The sequence below is a fragment of the Argentina anserina genome, chromosome 1, assembly GCF_933775445.1.
Source record: "Argentina anserina chromosome 1, drPotAnse1.1, whole genome shotgun sequence".
NCBI classification, from domain to species: Eukaryota; Viridiplantae; Streptophyta; class Magnoliopsida; order Rosales; family Rosaceae; genus Argentina; species Argentina anserina.
The window spans coordinates 8,039,082-8,058,071 of record NC_065872.1 but is presented as its reverse complement, the minus strand read 5'-3'; the positions used below and the strand labels follow the sequence as shown (position 1 = coordinate 8,058,071).

The window sequence follows — 18,990 nt, the reverse complement described above, 5'->3', positions numbered from 1 at the left end:
TTTGAACTTGTTTTTACTTGTACGCTTTGTTTTTCACAGTACACAGACGCGTCTACCCACTATAAATATTTCTTTTCACGACCCGAAACCCGAAACCCGAGGTCCGGATGGGATTTCTCTCTTTTTTATAAAACAAAAAACAAAAAACAATTTAATTTTACCGGGAAACCGACTCGGCCAATTTCCCGATTCTCTCCACGAGCTCCGGGGACAGCTTCTTCGCCGGTTTCTTCTCCTTCTCCGCGCGAAAATTGAATCCCAATGCGTCCGATACTTCCTCGGAGCTCCACCCGGCCATTCGGAGCGAGTCCGAGAACCGATCCGCTTTGAGCAGAAGAGCATCCAGCACAGCTTGATTGTCCAACATCACCATCTCCCCTTCGAAAAACCCGGACGCGGAAACCGAGACGATATCGGATATATCGGACTCGGACCACCCGCCCTGTTTCAAAGCGGATCCTATCTGATCAATGTACTCGTCGACCCATTTCGGCGACTCCGACCTCGGCAGGTCGAAGAGTCTGTCCGGCGACGAGCATGAGGAGGAAGACGAGTTTCTTCGGCGACGGTCCACAGCGGCGTCGCTCCAGAACTCGACCCATCTCGGGGTTCTGGAGGCTCCGGACCCGAGACCAGGGTCGAGGCTGCGGCGCGAGAAGTTCGCGGATGACCCGGCGGATTTCTCGCTGACTGATCGTTGCTTTGTTAGGATGTACGGGTCGGAGTCGGATTTACGGAAAACCGACTCACGCTCGAAGAAGTCGGAGAGATCCAACCCGCAGCAGAAGATCCGATTCTCGTCGACGAAGAAGACTGGGTTTCCGGCGAGGCAAGGGTTGCAAGGAATGTAGCAATGGTTGAAGATAGGGATCAAAAGAGGCGCTCTTTTCAGGGCGGTGCGGGCGACCCGGAGGGCCTTTTCCGGGTCGGAAGGTCTCGGACCCCAGGACTTGGACCAGAGGGTATTCCGGGCAATTTGGAAGGAAATCGCGGCGATCGGGAGGTCGAGGGAGGCCTTGAGGTGGAGGCGAGCGCCAGCAGAGCGCCAGTCGGGGAAGCCGGGGCCGACGGGGAGGCCGGCGGAGAGGACGGCTTTGAGGTCAGGCGGGAATGCGAAGCCGAACTCGGCCTCGGCGCGGGCGAACTCGGGTTCGGATAGACCCGGCTGGACTTGGATGCCGGAGGTTTTGAGATGAGTGATGAGATTTTCGGCGAGGGAGGAGTACGAGAGGAGGCCGTTGCGTACGGGGAGGGAGGGTTTGGTGGTGGTGGAGGAGGGGGTAGAGGGGGCGGCGGCAGCGCGAGCGGAGAGGCGGCGGAGGCCGGCGACGTGGGCCGGGTTGAGGCCGGTCATTCTCCGATCGACGTCGACCATATTGTGTGTTAGGGGAGTGTGAAGTGGGAAATAGAGAGAGAGAGAGAGAGAGAGAGAGAGAGAGGGAGGGGGTGGTGGCTTTTGTTTGGTGAGAGAGAATCGGAGTGTGATACTTATAGCCGCGCTCTTGAGTGGGGCCTACTCAGATTTTGGTCCTTGTTTCTTTTTTATTTGTTTTAATTGAGTTTTTATCAGGGCTTTGCCTAATGAACCAGTAAATCACTGGTCAAGGTGGTGATTACTGATTAGGGTTGGGTGATTAGGACTAACTATACGGGATAATTATAATTAATCTTTTGATATACAAATGAAAATTATGAAACAGACTCATAAGACGTTCTATAGTATTATGCACCTGAATCGATTGGATAAGTAAAATGAATTGTCAATCACAAAATTTATAGTTGCATAGCTTGTATCAGTGCACCTGGACAAACCTCTCACCCTGTAGATGATCTCAGAACGTATGACCTTGTATGATCTGACATATAACATTGTGAAATAAGGTGAATTATATATGTTAACTAAAATTTCAGTCCAGTGTCTTCTTCTTCTTCTTTTTTTGGTCAAGTTTTTAGAGTCTTCTTGATGAACGGTTAAAAGCTAAAAAAAAGCATGCTAATCATCTTGTGTTTGGAGATTGACACCTTTGTTAACGGGATTTTGATGCCTCAACCATTTCTTTAATTGTCCTAATTATTAGTCAAGCTTTAGTGCTATTACTGTCTGAACAATAAAACAAATTGTAGGAACAACCATCTATTCTTTCTCGATCAGAAGATATCATTCTACCGTCTTTTTGGAGCAAAGCTTTGTTTGATTCAGCTTGGTAAACATTCCTTATCCCAGTTAAACGAAAAGGAAAAACTTGATCCTTGAATGCTTATGAAAATGATCAAAATGATATCAAATATATATGGCCCAGAAAGAAATAATGAAGCATTTCGTATGCCAGCGGAGATAAAGGGGAAGCAAGTTATGATCATAACCATCTGGGAGTAGACGTTAATTGCTTTTTAAGCATTAAGTATGGTTAAACAAAGCAATATTTTGATGCAGAAATAAGACTTGGCTAATCATTTGTCATCAGAATAATAAGACCAGCAAGGAAATGTTCCTCAAGGTGAAGGCAAGGTTTTTCTTCTTGCATGGCTTGTGCTAATCCATGTCCTTCCGAGTACCCCAAATCAAGTGTTTCATCCTAGTATTCTTCATCTTTAATCATTGTTTCTTAGGCTGGAGCAGCATTCATAGATGATCGATTTGTCCTTGTCCACGTAATAGGGGCTGTTTTGGGTTCAGATCGGATAATGTTTAAATTGTCTCAATACATATTAATTAAGAAGTTTCAATTTCGTCTCAAAATAAATGAAAAATTAGTTATATTCATAGTTGTTACTTGTTAGATGTAGGGTGTGATTAGAGAATGTTTTCTTCCAAGTTCTAACACTTTCATAATAGTTATAAAGGTGTCATAGTTCTGAAAATGTGACGTAGGATGTGTATTCGCAATTTGGATGCTGATTTAGTATTTTCCTATTTAATCAAATAAAATTTAGATGAGATCATTGAGATGTGAGTACTCCATTTTACTATCAAACTCTATACGATATAAAAGTAATGATAGAACTAACTATATATTGTAAATCTACACATTTCACACAACGTGACAGTATAATAGTAGGAAAAATCATAGTTTTGGTTCTCAAAACTCAAATGAGTGAAAGAAGACAAGATTTAATTCGCACTTAATCACTAAGCGTGTAGTAATCTTGGTTACAAAAGTCTCAATGAAATGGAATCAAAATGTGCGTCTTGTCCAAAAAAACAGAATCTCTCGAATTGCTGCACACAAAGTCAATCTAAATAGACACAAAAAAATTTGAAGTCAGAAACGAGGGCTACCTTACCTAGCTAACTCTGCACTCCGCTCCCTTGTTCATGTGCAATTTGCAGGAGAAGGCAGGCGACAGCCGGCATTTCAATTTCGAAGAAGGACTGGGTTTTCTAAACAACATTAAATCCATTATGTGTTTCTGACCAACGAGGATAAAACTATTATTGGATTTTACATGGTGGCACTGGAATCCATGTTAAAACCTCTCGAGGTTTTTTTAACTCTTAGCTGTTTATTTTTGTCTTTCCACATCTTGTTTCGATTTCTCCCACATCATTAACAAAAATGTAAACCATATGTTACAAGCCCCCTGATAATGAAGGAGGTTTGTGTATCTAATCCGGAAAAAAAATGTATGTGCATGTTGAGAGATATGTGATGCAACCACATTGTGTTACAAAAAGCAATAATTTGATTTTGTGTTCACTAAAACTAAAATTATGAGCAAGTTATGAAAGTCGTTAGGTCAAATCGACAGACACTTCAAATTATATACATTTTTTATTTCACCGATTAACCGAGTAGTACTAATCAAATTAACCGAGCAACTTATTGTTGATGATGTATCGTAAGAATGTACGTGAATGCGTTCGTGACAAGACTATAAGCATTCGATTCTTGTTTTTTTCTTTGAGCTTGGATTCTTTTATATACACTGCTTGTCTGAAACTTTGAATCTCAAGCACATCTCTCATTGTCTTTTTTTTTTTTTGGTCAAGACTCTCATTGTCTTTGCTTCTTAAATTTCAAACCCTCGGTTAGACAATATTGCATGAAATATTTATGATCGATATAAACGGCTATATATATTCATGTAAAAAAAAACGGCTATATATATATTTGCAAGTGGTGCACGTGAGGGAAACAATGATATTCCCCAAACAATTTCTTAAATCGATCTCTATTGATAATCTGAACGGCTACTTTCTCAGGAGGGAGGCTACGATTGCTTGGGTTGATTAGTTTAATCAAGGATCCGTAGTTTAATTTAGTCGACATGAAAATCGATCATAACATGTGAGATGAGATGGCCTTGAATTTCGATTTTTCATAAAGAACAGTATGGTTTTGGGGTCAACGGTTCATTGTGCAATTAGATTTAGTGACTTAATTCTGAAGGTTAAACAACAATATGAGTCCTATTATATTTGCAACTGTAAAAACCACCTTACGTAAACGATAAACCCAATTAACATTCTGCATATTTCCACTCGCAGAGTACGTACGTTGTATTTATTTGTTTGGAAGTAAACTCCAACACCACTCCAATGTATGAGACTCGATCTAACTTAATTATTGGACGTGTTCTATAAGGTGCTTCGGATGGGCCATATGGCATGCTAATTAGCTATCAAGTAAAGAAGGCTGCATGCAAAATTAAGTTAATTTATAGACGTACAAGTAGCTAACTGTACGTGTTTGCGATCGGATAATTATTTGAACAAAATTTTACGGCGGAGAGAGCGCTTAGCAATCATGCACGTGTTTGTTTTAACTCACCTGCATATGGATCTCAGGATCTATCATTCTGTGGGTTTATCTGATGTGCAGCATGGTATTCCATACACACACTTGTGTGTGGTGAAGGACGAGTTTGATAAAATACAAAGTGAGTGTGAGAGGTTTGTGTGTGGATGAAAGTGCTGCTGCATCCCATGCAACATCGTATAGCAGAATTCTCCTCATTCTGTCTCCAAATATTCTCTTGAATAGAAGAGACTCCTTTTTTTAGATTGACCAGACAACTCAAATTGTGATCTACTTGAACTCACAACCTCTTACTAATTAAAGGGTGATATATATATCGGTACACAAAATGATTCTGGATAATAGATGAGACTTTTGTAATTTTAAGTGGAGTTTTGATATTATATGCACAAATTAGCCATAAAATAAAACACAAATGTAATAAAATTACAGAATACAAAGACTAAAATGTAGATGATATTTGTTTTATTTTTTATTTTTCCTTATGGCATCCTATCTAGTCTGCTAGATCTAATATTGGTATTGTTAGACATTTTCAAAACAACTATCTTACAGAAAGACAAGAAGGTACTGTCTTAAGATTTGGAGTGGAAACGAGACGTGGATTAGATTTGTAGGCTTTTTCAGGGGATGGACCAAAGAGCATGGTCATCACCCATAACAAAAGTCACAAATGTCTCTCAATATTTCAATGCTAAAGTACTTAGATATGAACATCCCACTTTGCACATACGTAGTTGGAAGATAAGCACCATTGTGTTGTATATATGTACAAAACAAGGCATGGTTCTAATTGGTGAGGGTCCGAAACTTCAATATATATTGAAACTAAAATCAACAATCTTCTAATTGTAAATCTACTTCATGGACGTAGTGGGCAACGTTGCCTGCTTTGTCTTCCTCAATCCAACATTATGTTCCCTTAAGTTTTGATTTGTCAAGCCATCAGTCTCTGGGTTTGTCTATAATGCTTGGAAATGTAGAAACGTATACTCATATTGATGTCTGTACGTGTTATGAAATGTTGGTTTTCATTATAAATACAATTGTACAATATTGGAGAAGGAACACGAGGTATCATTTTGATTGATAAGGGACGACCGAACTTTGCATTATATAAGAAATTGAAATAACAAGGTTTGTTTTGTCCCTGTTACGAATTAATGCTTCCATTTCTATCAACATGGACAGATCGTCGTATTACCTTGGGGGTTAATACCTTAATGGATGTTTTGTAGTTTTTAGACGGACATGTTTGATCGATTTAGCTAATACAGTAATATTTGACCATTGTTTTCTCTCAAAAGCTCATCTACTGATGATTATGTGACAAACGGTCATTTAAAAAAGATGTTAGCCGCCTCGTTACTTTGTTAGTGCTTTGCTAAAGGAGTAAAGAATGCAACTCGATCATAGTAGTGTACATGTTACTCTTTTTACTTCATTAATCGATCAGGGTAGATTATATGATAAATAAATAATTACTTTTTCGACAACAATTGAGAAGAATGATACACTTTTCGGGTAATGTGTTCCATTTTCATATCCGTTTGGTTTTCGTTCTCATTAGGCCAGTGATTTAGGGTAGGTGGAAGTACATGAAAGTAGTGTGTGTGTATATATATCAGTATATATTTACCACTTTGCTTATAATATTTACATGACGGAATATAGTTATGTCACAATGATGTTGATATAGGAAGGTAGGTTTAGATTATAGGCATCATATTAACTAAGATTCAAAGACGGCTAGGACAAAATTATGAAGATTTCCGATGGTTCATGGTGATCAGGATGAATATATAATATCAAGATGGTTATAAGAAGAGAGTGCATGCTTAGAAGAATAAAATCATTTTGTAGGGTAATGCTAACCTAGAAATAGTCTTATTGTTTACACTATTAATTTGATTAAAGATTCAATTTTATATGTAATCAGACTTATTTGATCCATGGAGATACACCATCCCATGTGCTTCACTTTCCTTCAAACATAGTTTATACTCAATTTGAAACAATAAACATACTTAATTAACAAAAGTTGTTTTTGCCTTGAGTTTGTAGGAAGAACTAGTCATGTTAAAGCCTAGCACAATAGGTGGGATTTAAGAAAGATAAAGGGAATGAAAGGGGATTCATTTCTTCATTGCATGTACAAACTACAAAGTGGAAGAGGCTTTAGCATAATATAATTGTTGGTAGATAAAGAATGCAAGCCAAAAGAGACAATCGATTAACAATCGGATTCTTTTCTAAATGTTTGTACGTACCAGAGAATTTAAAAAACAATACTCCAATTATTGATTATTCTAAAATTGACGGAAATAATTAAAATTAGTATGAAATATAAATTTGAGGTAACAATGTGATAGTTTTCAAATGTGAGGTACTAAGAATTAGAATGACAAATAATTATGGTATTGTTTGTTGAATTCTCCCTAATATCAATTCATTATGATATGTTGTGTTACGTTGTTAATTGTTAAACTTAGATTATGCATCAACAAAATAAAGTTAAACAATCTTAACGTACGTAGCAGGTACATATATAAATCGTCGATCAAATTATCCGGCAAGTAAATGGTTCTTCATGCAAGACTGCAAGAGTACCTAAATATATTTCGTAAAACCAAAACCCCACTCTAACACATGAAACATGCCTAGCTAATTGTGTTATTATCTTATCTAAATCATCACCACAGAAGCAAATTACACACCTAGATCTACTACCAATTACCAAACTTAATTTAAGTCTATTATGATTATTTAGAGGCCCCCTCGTGTGGTGGTGAGAATTCCTCAGTTTTATATACGACAACTTTCTGTATAAAAATTAAAGTAGGCAGGTAGAAGAAAAGATGATGTGAAATGAAGCATAAGAGTCTAAGAGTAATAGGGGCATCGATCACTTTCGAGTGATATGGATGGAATAAAGGGAGGTTTTAGAACGATCGATGCTTGTAAGCTTTCTGATGGCAACAGGGAAAGAAAAAGAAACCCAGAACAACTCCCGTGTGGCTCACGGGAAGCAAAAGATTAAAGGCTCTCATGAATTAAAAGGAAGAACATGATGCTGGCCGGATTCATCTATGGCTTCAAACCAACTTGATCGAATTTGCCTTTATCCTCATCTAGCTCTCTTTACTTTCTTTTCTTATCGTTCCGATCACGAAAAAATCAAGATGTCCATCAAGTGCTAGATCTGTTATTGGAAGTTTGATTTGTAAGGCCCTCCATGGTTAATTGAGTAGTTGTGGAAATGTATACTCTTGAATATGTTCAGGAAGCTATAATGATCGATTAACGTCTCTGTTTTTTTTTTTTTGAATAAATTAACGTCTTTTTATATCTTTCATTTTTCGTGGTAGGTCATTTTATGATGTGTTTTGTATGAGATGAAACTTATAAGGTGGGAGCGCTCCTTTTAATGCAATTTTGACGTACCATCTTCCTAGTTATAGGAACTTAATTCGATTTTACAAAAATTTACGAACAGTATCTTAGATCTATCGGTTTTCTCATAGTCGGTATTTAAGTTCAAAGACGAGATGTTGCATAATTTACTTTTGATTCACATGAGGACACTGTCGGTCTTACTAATGTAAGAAACCCTAGTTTCTTTCAAGTAAAATCTAAGAAAGGGTGATAACTGAGTTCCTTGTTCAACAATGATGATCTACATGATTCAGATAGGGCTTCCTGAACTAAGGTCATGATGTCAAGTTGGCACTCGGTAATTATTCAACAAATACCAGACGGAACTATTTTGGATTGCTTACAGACCTAGTGGAACTATCTTGCTGATCGGGGATTCTTATCAGAGTACGAACTTACTTTATATTCAAGGAACCAATTAACAAGATAAGCTTATGATAGCAATCATCCTTCTCTAAGTTACGAAAGTCTTTCTTCCATGAAATGCTTCAACAGTAGCCTAAGTTCCTATAATGAGAAGATTGGTGAATCACCAAGCAGTCAAATTCAAATGTTTGGCTTTACTTGTTGATAGAATTTCCACAACATGCGCGGTTACTGCCGCAGAAAATTGACATTACAATCGATTTTGACAAGACTTTAGACTCCACTAAGTTGGCATCCATGCTAATCTTTTGTGCTATACCATACTGTTGTTGACACCAGTTTATTTCACCATGTCTGCTAAGCTAAAACACCACCACAGTGCTCATCAGGGCAGCAGTAAACATAACTGGTAAGTTCCCTGGCTGTACACACTAGCCGCTCAGACGGCGACACAGGGAGAACAGATTCTGGATTCTGCTGGCTCAACTTCCGGACAAGTATTTTGAAAAGGTACCTGATATTTTCATCCAGGGAATCTAACTGGCCGATCATCGGAAGTCGACTTTGTTCAGTGTACCGCTGTCAATTCTTCCCGCACAATGCATTCAACGGTAGTCCCTTTCTTGCCCATGAATTGTATCCCCTCCTTTCACATCAACGCTGCTTATTAGATGCCAATATACCGAATACACTTGAATTGGCCTAGGAAACCTGGCACTGCCATCTCCATACTCCACTATTTGGAGCGGCTAAAGTCGTTTTTCTTTCCCAAAAGTTCTAAAAGATAGATTCAATTTGGTCACCAGACTAATATAGGCAACGAATTTCAATCTGATAATGATAACTGTGGTCTTTTTAAACAAAACATGACAAAAGAGCACAGCTCAATTATTTCTATTATAGATTCCATATACAACAAAGTTTTGCACACCCTATCCTGAAACCAAGAAACCAAAAAAGTAGCCAAATAGAGGTCATTTCAACTACAAGTACAAGAACAACTACAAGTATATGAAGCACGCTGATCCCCTCCTGAGATATCCATCAGTATCTTGATCGGCTCCCCACCCTGTAATGTCAATCTTTGAATCAGTCTTCAGAACGATAAGTTAAGAACCACATCAAAGAGGCGGGGAATCTGGGGGGGGGGGGGGGCAAGGAAATAGTGTGATCACCTTGGTGAGCGGGAGTAAGTGCGTGAATGAGTACGGGTACGGGAGCGAGAGCAAGATCTGGAGCGAGAACGAGACTGGGAGCGGGACCTTGACCTAGAACGGGAATAATGCCGTCGGGAACTCCTGCTTCGACTTGGACTTCTACTGCGCCGGTGTCTTCTGCATTTACACATCACAATCATAAGCAAGATGATACATTTACTAACTGTGTAATACATGAAATGCAATATCACAAATTTCAGTTTCAAATTCTAAAGACAAATAAACCCAGCAAGTCCTGACTTAATTGTGTATGGATAACAACGTTGCAAGAGACACAAGGAGATGATTAAACTTCAGATCCCCCATGCAAGAGACACAGTTTCATGTTTGGTAAACATACATAAATATGTTGTAGAACATACATTACAAAGGGTGTGTAGCCGACTACAACTTGTCATGATCAATGACACAACATGATTCCTAAATTGTCACCCCAGAAGCATAGTTGCATACCTTGGTGGAGAAGGGCTGTAACTCCTGCTACGACTCCTGCGCCTAGGTCGACTTAAACGGCTAGTTTCAGCAAGTTTTTCCAGCCTCTGGCGCTCCTGCTCTCGCTTTTTTGCCATTTCAGCAGCAGTATCTTTCTTAACTGTAAAGCCAATTTATTTCATTTTCATGTTATACGAACGCAGCATATACTCTCTTGCATTATCACCCACTTTAAAACAATCAATATAACATAATATGAGGCAAAACAGATTAATAATATATATTAGCTATTAATTTTTTCTCAATGCATGAGTTGTAGAACATACAACTCGCTAATACTATCGCCCATACCAGCACCATAATATAACAAAGCCAGAACAGATGGATAATATATACTAGCTATTCATTTCTTAATGAATCGTAGATCATACTCTGTTTGTTCAGCTGCTTGCTCATAATCCTTTTAAGTCTTTCTTGAGGAGTTTCTTTCTTCTCTGCTGGTTGCTTCAGTGACCCCACAGAAGTACTTGTCTTGCTTAACTTTGCTAATGCTGAAGATGTGCTGATAGGAAAAGGAATTGATTTAAAACACAGAGATAAATAGTTACTAGGCCACAATCAATCAGGCAATTACAAGTGGTCAAAAATAAGTGTACTGTTAAATAAACCCACTAACAAGCACAACAATTACAACTGAAAAATTTCAACCATGAAACGTAGTAAAACTCTTCTCAGTTAGGCTCTAGGAAGTACCTTGCTGATGGCTTCACCACTTTAGTGCTCTTATCCTTGTCAAGCAATGCACCAGAAGCAGGATCAACATGCAGAGCCTCAAGTATCAAACCAGTTGACGGTCTGCAGTAAAGAAGCAGCATTAGGATACCAATTTCCTCCTCCCTTTTGGCAGTTAGACTTAGTAACCCTAAACTTGACTATTCTAAAACCATATTTTTCTCAGGTAACAAACAGGTTAAAAGCTGCAGCAGAGTAAAGACAGTCCAATGAATCTTTGCAAATATTAAAGGTCAAGTGCTCCGACCGGTTTAACACATCAGTCTGTGAGAGAGGAGATGGCGGTGGAGAAAATCTTTCACGCTTTGATTCTTCTCTATCATCTGAGCCCCCAAATTCAGTAATGTATTCTATTTTAGAAGTCGTCGGTTTGCTTCTATGATCATCAGAATGTCGAGCACGAGAATGGCGCCTTGAGTATGATGGTGATCGAGATCTTGATCTGCACACACAAGATAACATTCATCTCCCAAATGATTTTTCCGGGAAATCAGGGATATACATTGAATGGTATAGACAATGTACCTTCTTGAACGAGGATAAGCTTCATATGTTGGACTTCGCCTGCTTTCACTGCAAATATAGGTGTAATTGTAAGTACCATCAAATGCTACGTTCAATTGGTTGAAGATAGAAACCAACTAGGCATGATGTTGGAAAAAGAAGTGTAGATTTCTACCGGTATGGATCATGATGGAGAACACGAGCTCCGGTTACCCGAGAAGATTCTCTTTCTCTCTCCCTTTCTATTTGAGAAACCTTCCTTCTTTCTTTGCGACTCATCTTCCTCTACAGGGTTTTCGAAATGCAAATTATGCACCAAAGGAAACTACAACAGAAAGTACACGTACACAAACTGGTGAGAACTTACAATTGCAGGATCGCCTTTGATCGCTTCCTTTTGCCTTTTTGCCTCCTCCTTAGCTTTCTTATCCATGTAGACAAGCCAACCATACCTTTTGATTCCAAATTCTTTTGCTATTTTATCCATTCCTTCATCACTGCTATCATCAGAGTTGAAATCATCCTCATCCTCATCGTCGTCATCATCGTCCTCCTCAGCATCTGAATACTGGGCGTCCTCTTTTCCATCCCCACCATAAGAGAATCCAACTTGGGAATAAGATCCCTTGGTCACAGAGGCTTGCGGCTGAGACCTGCCACATTTGCACAAAAACACAAGAAAGTGAGTCACAACAATCCAAGAATCTGAACCAGTGAAGCATATGAAATGAACCACATGTCAAACAACATAATACAAAAGCTTACCTCTCAGGTGCAAATGGAGCAGTAACCTTGGCCTCCATCTCTTGAAGCACGTGTAGCAAACCCTCATCATCAGTAACTGTTTTCGTACAAAGCTTAGCATGTGACAATCTTACACTACAACACCCCTATATTACTTAATCAAACAGCAACTTCCACGTAGTTTAATTACTCTTAGCAGATAGTAGATGATTGCCTCACACATTATAAACAGCCTATAACCAAAATGCCGATAAAACTTAATTGAAGACATGATTCCAAAATCAAAAGGTACCGACATCCTCTACGATGATGCTTAATTAAATCCCGATAACGCTCAAAATTAACAAACTCTTCTAACTCTTCCTCCTCCTCCGACTTCTCCGGAGCACGAAAATGCTTCGAATCTCGGATAAAATCGAGCAATGCACGCCCATCAAATCTGTTTTTCAGCAAAAATAGAAGCTCAATCCCCAATCTCCTAACTTCTTCAACAATATAACCGAGCTAAAATCCACAAATAACAATAACAGAAACTAACGCATTGCGATTTTTCACCTGTCAATTAGCACATCGTTTTTCCCATTCCAAGGAATCCTAACCACATAAACATGAAACAAATTCACCAATTCATATAAGCATAACATAAATTGGTGCGATTTCGGAGAAATTTGATTATCGAAATTTTGATTCAATTGGTGGAGATGGAGACATACAGGCCTTGCTGATCCTCGGCGGCTTGGTAGAGGCCGTCGTCGCGGTAGAGGCGGCAGCGGGAGCCGACGACCTGGATGGCCTGCTGGGGATCGCCGCGGCGTTTGGCGAGGAAAACGGCGCGTCGTTGAGCTCGTTTGCGAGCGGCGTCCATCATGTCGTGGACTTTCCTCTCCGACCTCCGAGCTTCGTGCCACATCTTTCTTTCTTCTCCGATTCTGAGTGAAGGTGAAAGGAGAGAGAGAGAGAGAGAGAGAGAGAGAGAGAGAGAGAGAGAGAGCCCTAATTCTTCTTCTTTTTTCACTGCTTCTGTGTTCCCTGTGATTTTTATTTCATTCTCTGTGAGAATCAGAAAGAAGAAGAAGAAGCACTCAAAAAACCATATTGGGCCTCTTGCCAAATGTAAGAAAGCCCACTTTATTCTGGTGGATGACAAGCCCACCGTCGAATTGTGACCCCGGTAACTTTGTCCGACCGTCTAATTGATTCCGTAAGAAGCGAATCATTTTGTGTAGCTAAAATTAGTGAGATGGAAATGTCTATGTGATGCAAATGTTGTGTTAAAAACTCATAATGTTACATGTCTCTACCGGATTCGAGTGAAAATGAATGGTATATGGTGCAAGCTTATTCAACAATGGAGTGGAAGTACAAACAAATGATGCGAATGTGTTGCAAACCATCCAGTACTGTAAGTAGAAATCATAACCAAATCTCGTGTTATAATTGTATGTACTGTGCTTGGTTACGCACGCAAGTAAGGTGAGTACCCAAGCAGGTCCATCATCCTCTTCCCTCTCCTATCCAACATATCCCATGACCTTTACTGTTTCTGGGACATTAGTAAGGTGAGTAGGGTGGCATCAGTGACATGGTCATGAAGTCATGTATAGCTCGACTGTTATATATATATACACACCATATTTGAATTTCCCTTTAAGTAAGAGAAAAGTAAAGCACGTACAGAGCGCAATCTCACAAAGGAATACCAACAGCGATTCAGTATGATACCTTAATGCTGGGGATTGCGAAAACCCCACAAAAGGAGGAACTCCATGATGGAGCTTTGGAACGCTTTGCTGAATAAATAGATGTCACCACTCAATCACTCATGTAAAAAGGAATATTCAAAGTTTCAAACCGTGTAAGCTAGCTGTTTCCGCCGATCTATATATGCTTCATTCGGCTACCAAAGTCGACCTACTGAAATTGCATGCTTTGCTTTTGCTAACAGTTAGATTTCAAAAGAGATGGGACACCTGACATGATCACCACCAGCACCACTATACTTCCCGCCATCATTTCCCAGGTCTGTAATCCTAGCTAGGTAGGGTTTTTATAAATGATCAAAACCTTAACGCTTAGTCTTGCTTACGATAATATATCGTCAAGTGTTGTAGGTATAACATAAAAGGGCAAATTATAAAAAATTATTATTTCTGAAATTATATTAAAAAATCATTATTTATAAATTAATTATTAAAAAATCATCAAATTTAAGTGAAAATTAAAAAAATGTCAATAAAATTAGAAAAAAAATCATTTAAAAAATATTTTTCTGGACTGTTTTGCCATTTTTCACTTTTTTTCTTTTTTTTTCCCTTTTTTTTCTAATTTCGGCAATAACTTTTCAGTCCGGTGGTAGATTTTGACAAAATTGGTACCGTTAGAAATATCTTGCTCATCTCTTTCATTTGATATACTATCCACTCCGAATTGACCAACCGTACAAGACGTAACAACCACGCAAAGGGTTGCCGCCATCGATGGCGGTGCTCCAAACAAATCTGGCGAAACCGAAGCTCAAAGTTCCCTAATTCTAGCTATTATCTTCATTCTGAGCATACTTATACTAATCTCATTTGAATTTTTAACAAAATTTCGCATATTTCCACATTTCCTCTCGGCATGTCACACCTATTGTCACATACACTTTCACACTACCTCTTACACTAACTCTCACACCTACTGTCACATACACTGTCACAGACACTGTCACACTACCTCTTACACTAACTGTCACACCTACTATCACAACCGCTATCACACCCATTGTCACAACCTCTCTCACAACCACTATCACACTACCTATTACACTAAATGTCACACTCACTATCACACATACTGTTACATTCGCTGTCACACCCACTATCACACTACCTATCACACCCGTTGTCACAACTACTGTCACACCCACTGTCACACTACATATCACACCCGATGTCACACTACCTATCACACCTGTTGTTACACTTGCTGTAACACTACCTGTCACACCCACTGTCACACTCGCAGACTACTGTCACACTCACTATCACACTACATATAACACCCACTGTCACATTGTTTTATATAACTGCTGTGAGAAGAAGAAAAAGAATAAGAAGAAGAAGAAACTATTATGGGCACCGAGGAACTGCTCTGGGCACCCCTTAATCATCTTCTCCCCTTAAACCCATATATGGGTTATTTTTTCCGTCTAGCTGCATCTGTAGCAACACCAGCCTTCTTGTCGTTACTGTCGCCACCGCCTACAAATCTTCACCCAAGTCCAATACGTCAGGTCAGGCATGGTCCTCGTTATCGACATCGCTCCACCACCGCCTTTGTCGCCTAAAAACTCAAGGAGCTTCTAGCATCTGGCGACCTCACCGACACCGTCGGCGTCCTGGCCTCAAAGTGAACCTAGGACCAAGCCTGCAACCTCGAGCTCTTTCTCTCTATCCTTGACGAGCACCCTAGAATCGACCTTGCCATCAATGACGCCGACGAGGTCAACCCAATCTCGATTTAGTCAAAGGCTGCAGGTCAGAGACGAAGCTGGTGTTACGACTTATGTGAACAAAAATGACAGTGGCATTCTTTGTAATTTTGGCAAAAAATAGGGGCAACACTATAAGTAATTTAAGAAACTGATTTTTTTCTAATTTTAAAATTTTACCTGATTTTTTTTTCTAATTTCAAATATCAAAAGTGACTTTTTTTATGATAAGTCCTAAAATAAAAATCACGATATTCATAAACTGCTGTGGATATGCTTAAGAAAGAAAATTGACCTCCCGCGATTTGGTGAAGAAGACTGAAATGAATATTGGCGCCTACCAATAATTGCATTCAAACTATCTGGAATTTATTAACCGGGTTTCTGGGTCAATACAAACGTACCTACCAAGCAACTGTGTCACATTATTTGTTCTTGTATATATGGTCGGCTTTGAAAATTCTTATTTGTAAACCTGACTATACTACAAAATATCTAGGAAAGAATACATAAAAACAAACAAACCTATAATCTATAGATGTAATTAACTGATTCAAAGGCTGCAGTTTCCTTCTTTTTTTTTGGCAAGAAAAGGCTGCAGTTTCCTTGAACTAACGGAAACCCTAGCTGCTCTCACAAGTTTTCAAAGTAAATGAGACGGCTTTTGACTTCTGGACCTGCTTTTGTTGGGAAATAATCTGACTAATTAATTATTTTTAACAATCAAAACAAAATTGTTTGTTGCCCTTGCAAAAAGAGCATGTAGCTAGCTGGCAAGTAGTACGTACGTCAAAAAAGTTTAGTCCGATTAATGAAGTGCAGTTTCTTTGTTTTTTGTTTTTTTTTTTTAAGAATGAGTTTCTTTGTTTCTTCACTTCAATTATGAAGTCACACTATGAACGCTCTAAATTCTAGGGTTAGAAGCTAACCCCAATTCGATAAGAGCGCCATGGTCACTGTCGAGCAGCTAGCATATCGAATTGACATTGTATGTTTAATTTAGCTGATTGTTGATAAGTATTTTAATTTAATATGTGTACATGACGGATTGTGCTTAGTTATTGAGTTGATGATTGCTGTTTAGCATATCAGAAGCTACTCTATGTGCAACTTGTAGGTTATTTGCATATTAATCTTCTTATGCCCATCCATGCTGTGGAGTACGCAAGCACAACTCGCGAATGTATCATGAGATCCATATATCATACTGTATGATATTATTGCTTGTTCAGCCTGTAACTAACTATAAACTATTAAATTATGATATCAAAAAACTATGCAAGTATACATTAGCATGTATATATTATAGCTGATCTTATAATATTACTATCACAATCATGAATAGTATTATTCTAAAATCAAAACTTCATGCGAATCGACCAATCTTCAATCATCGATCAAATGAAACGTTCGTAAGGAATCCTATATAACTCTTAGCTGCATGATTTTTCTTCCTCTATTTTGCAATGTAAAGCTAACTCAATATAACTTTGAAAGATCGAGAAATTTAGGATCGATTGGTATAAGCAATATTTTGCCATCATGATCTCATGCATAACCATTATATATGCGGTCATTGTTTGATTTGGACATAGGATGCCCAACAATTCCACAACCTTATATTACTATAGATGAGATTTCTCTAGAAGGCTTTCACACATCATTTTGTTTCTTTTATCTGGTCGGTTATTCATGAATTTGGGTGCTGTCGATTTGTGTTTCGTCAAGATGAAAGCACTCTCCCTTGTAGCTATTATTACCCATAGTACATTTGTGAATCTATTTCCTTATTTTTCACAAATATCACACTCAAATATCTAATTATCAAAACTCCACATTCAATACGGGTCGGTATAACCATCAAAATAAAAACAATGATTACAACTGAAACCTAACACCTAAACCCTCTATTAAATACGTCACAACATTTCCTCCTCAAGCAAACTCGGAATATACCAAAACTCCCAAAGAAATAAAAATAGAAGAATAGAAGCCCTAAACCAAAAGGAAAGGAACAGATAATGATGACACGGACCAACCAAAGCAAAGTCTCCACAGGCCCCCCAATCCCTTCTCCTGCTCCTTTCTATTAAACCCTTCCTCCTCCCAAAAACAAACAACTCCAAACGCTCTCAAACCGCAGCGCGCGCGCGGGGTCCTCCGACCTCCGCAAACCCCCCACTCGGGGCGGCGGCCGATTCCGATGATTTCTGAACCTCACGCCCTGCCTCCTCCGCCTCCTCCCCCTCCTTCCTCGGTGGCCATGATCATGCCTCCTAACCCTCTCTTCAAGCAGAAGTCGTGGTCTCCCGATGCCTACCGCGACGAGGCGTGGCACCGCCGCAAAAGCAACAGCAGGAAGCAAAAGCAGCGGAGCAAGAGCGTCACCGACGAAGACCTTGATGAGTTGAAAGCGTGTATCGAGTTGGGGTTCGGGTTTGACCCGCCAGAGGAGGAGGAGAGTGCCGACCAACGACTCTCCGATACTCTTCCCGCTTTGGGACTCTACTACGCCGTCAACAGAAGCTACAAGTCTTCCACCACTCCGACGTCGTCGTTCTCGCCTACACCTTCGGAGTGCGACTCCCACTCCCCCATCGGCAGCCCCCACACCATATATGGTCCCGGTAAGTATCGACCTTTTAATTTTCAGTCTGGTCTGGTCCATGCGTTTTGAATCCTTTCCATCATTGTAGCTTCAAAATCTAAAAGCTGAAACAAATAAACTAAACTACAAAAATCAATTCAAACATTGGCGTTTCATCATTTGCTAGCTAAATGTTACTTGTGCCTTTTCTAGTTCAATATACGATTAAAGTTGCGGAATTTAAAACACAGATGCTCGAAAATGAAACTATGATTTTTGTTACTGGTTTCTTAAATGTTGGATCTTGATTGTGTTTTGTTTGAAATGGTTGAAGGGGATAATCCACAGACGGTGAAGGCAAGGTTGAAGCAATGGGCGCAGGTGGTTGCTTGCACTGTGAGGCAGAGTTCGAGCTGATGATATCAGGGGTCAAAACGTCCGTGGTTAAGTCTGAACCAAACCAGGGTATCAATGTAACCAAACACATCACCATCAAAGCTCAATGATATGATTCTAATTTTCTACTCCCACCGACTCTGGTCGATAAAAAATATAGCCGGGGGGAACTTAAAGAATGTAGTAGTAGAAGTAATATTTGGTGAACCAACTTGTACTACTGGGATTGACCTTTTGCTTTTGTTTTTGCTTTATTGGTAACTGGCAATTGGCAAATGTTCTATT

General features: G+C 39.3%; 3 protein-coding genes across 4 annotated transcripts; 1 reads left to right on the top strand and 2 right to left on the bottom strand.

The window, feature by feature from the left end:
• Positions 1-1,419, bottom strand: LOC126794046 (uncharacterized). Its single transcript, XM_050520693.1, has one exon. The coding sequence runs from the start codon at positions 1,373-1,375 to the stop codon at positions 158-160; it is 1,218 nt and encodes a 405-aa protein (XP_050376650.1). The 5' UTR covers positions 1,376-1,419; the 3' UTR covers positions 1-157.
• Positions 1,420-9,376: 7,957 nt separating this feature from the next.
• On the bottom strand, positions 9,377-13,234 carry LOC126790932 (uncharacterized). Of its 2 annotated transcripts, none has more exons than XM_050517346.1 (13): positions 12,964-13,234; positions 12,806-12,844; positions 12,547-12,689; positions 12,272-12,347; positions 11,874-12,159; positions 11,682-11,791; positions 11,528-11,575; positions 11,250-11,444; positions 10,964-11,065; positions 10,642-10,772; positions 10,232-10,370; positions 9,737-9,895; positions 9,377-9,630 (listed from the first exon to the last, which is right to left on the bottom strand). In XM_050517346.1, exons 1-13 carry the CDS (start codon positions 13,158-13,160, stop codon positions 9,606-9,608), a joined length of 1,650 nt encoding a protein of 549 aa, XP_050373303.1. In that variant the 5' UTR covers positions 13,161-13,234; the 3' UTR covers positions 9,377-9,605. The 2 variants fall into 2 exon arrangements, with proteins under 2 accessions (XP_050373303.1, XP_050373365.1); XM_050517408.1 differs by having other exon boundaries at positions 9,737-9,892.
• Positions 13,235-17,799: 4,565 nt separating this feature from the next.
• LOC126788223 (uncharacterized) lies at positions 17,800-18,990 on the top strand. The gene is made up of 2 exons (XM_050514198.1): positions 17,800-18,349; positions 18,644-18,990. Exons 1-2 carry the CDS (start codon positions 17,926-17,928, stop codon positions 18,724-18,726), a joined length of 507 nt encoding a protein of 168 aa, XP_050370155.1. The 5' UTR covers positions 17,800-17,925; the 3' UTR covers positions 18,727-18,990.

Excerpts from the sequence above, each read along its gene's own strand:
- LOC126794046 (XM_050520693.1), bottom strand. The coding sequence starts at position 1,375 with ATGGTCGACGTCGATCGGAGAATGACCGGCCTCAACCCGGCCCACGTC.
- LOC126790932 (XM_050517346.1), bottom strand. The coding sequence starts at position 13,160 with ATGTGGCACGAAGCTCGGAGGTCGGAGAGGAAAGTCCACGACATGATG. Across the intron at positions 12,160-12,271 it reads GCTCCATTTGCACCTGAGAG|GTCTCAGCCGCAAGCCTCTG; the intron begins GTAAGCTTTTGT and ends CAAATGTGGCAG. Across the intron at positions 9,631-9,736 it reads ACTTACTCCCGCTCACCAAG|GGTGGGGAGCCGATCAAGAT; the intron begins GTGATCACACTA and ends TTGACATTACAG.
- LOC126788223 (XM_050514198.1), top strand. The coding sequence starts at position 17,926 with ATGATTTCTGAACCTCACGCCCTGCCTCCTCCGCCTCCTCCCCCTCCT. Across the intron at positions 18,350-18,643 it reads CCACACCATATATGGTCCCG|GGGATAATCCACAGACGGTG; the intron begins GTAAGTATCGAC and ends AAATGGTTGAAG.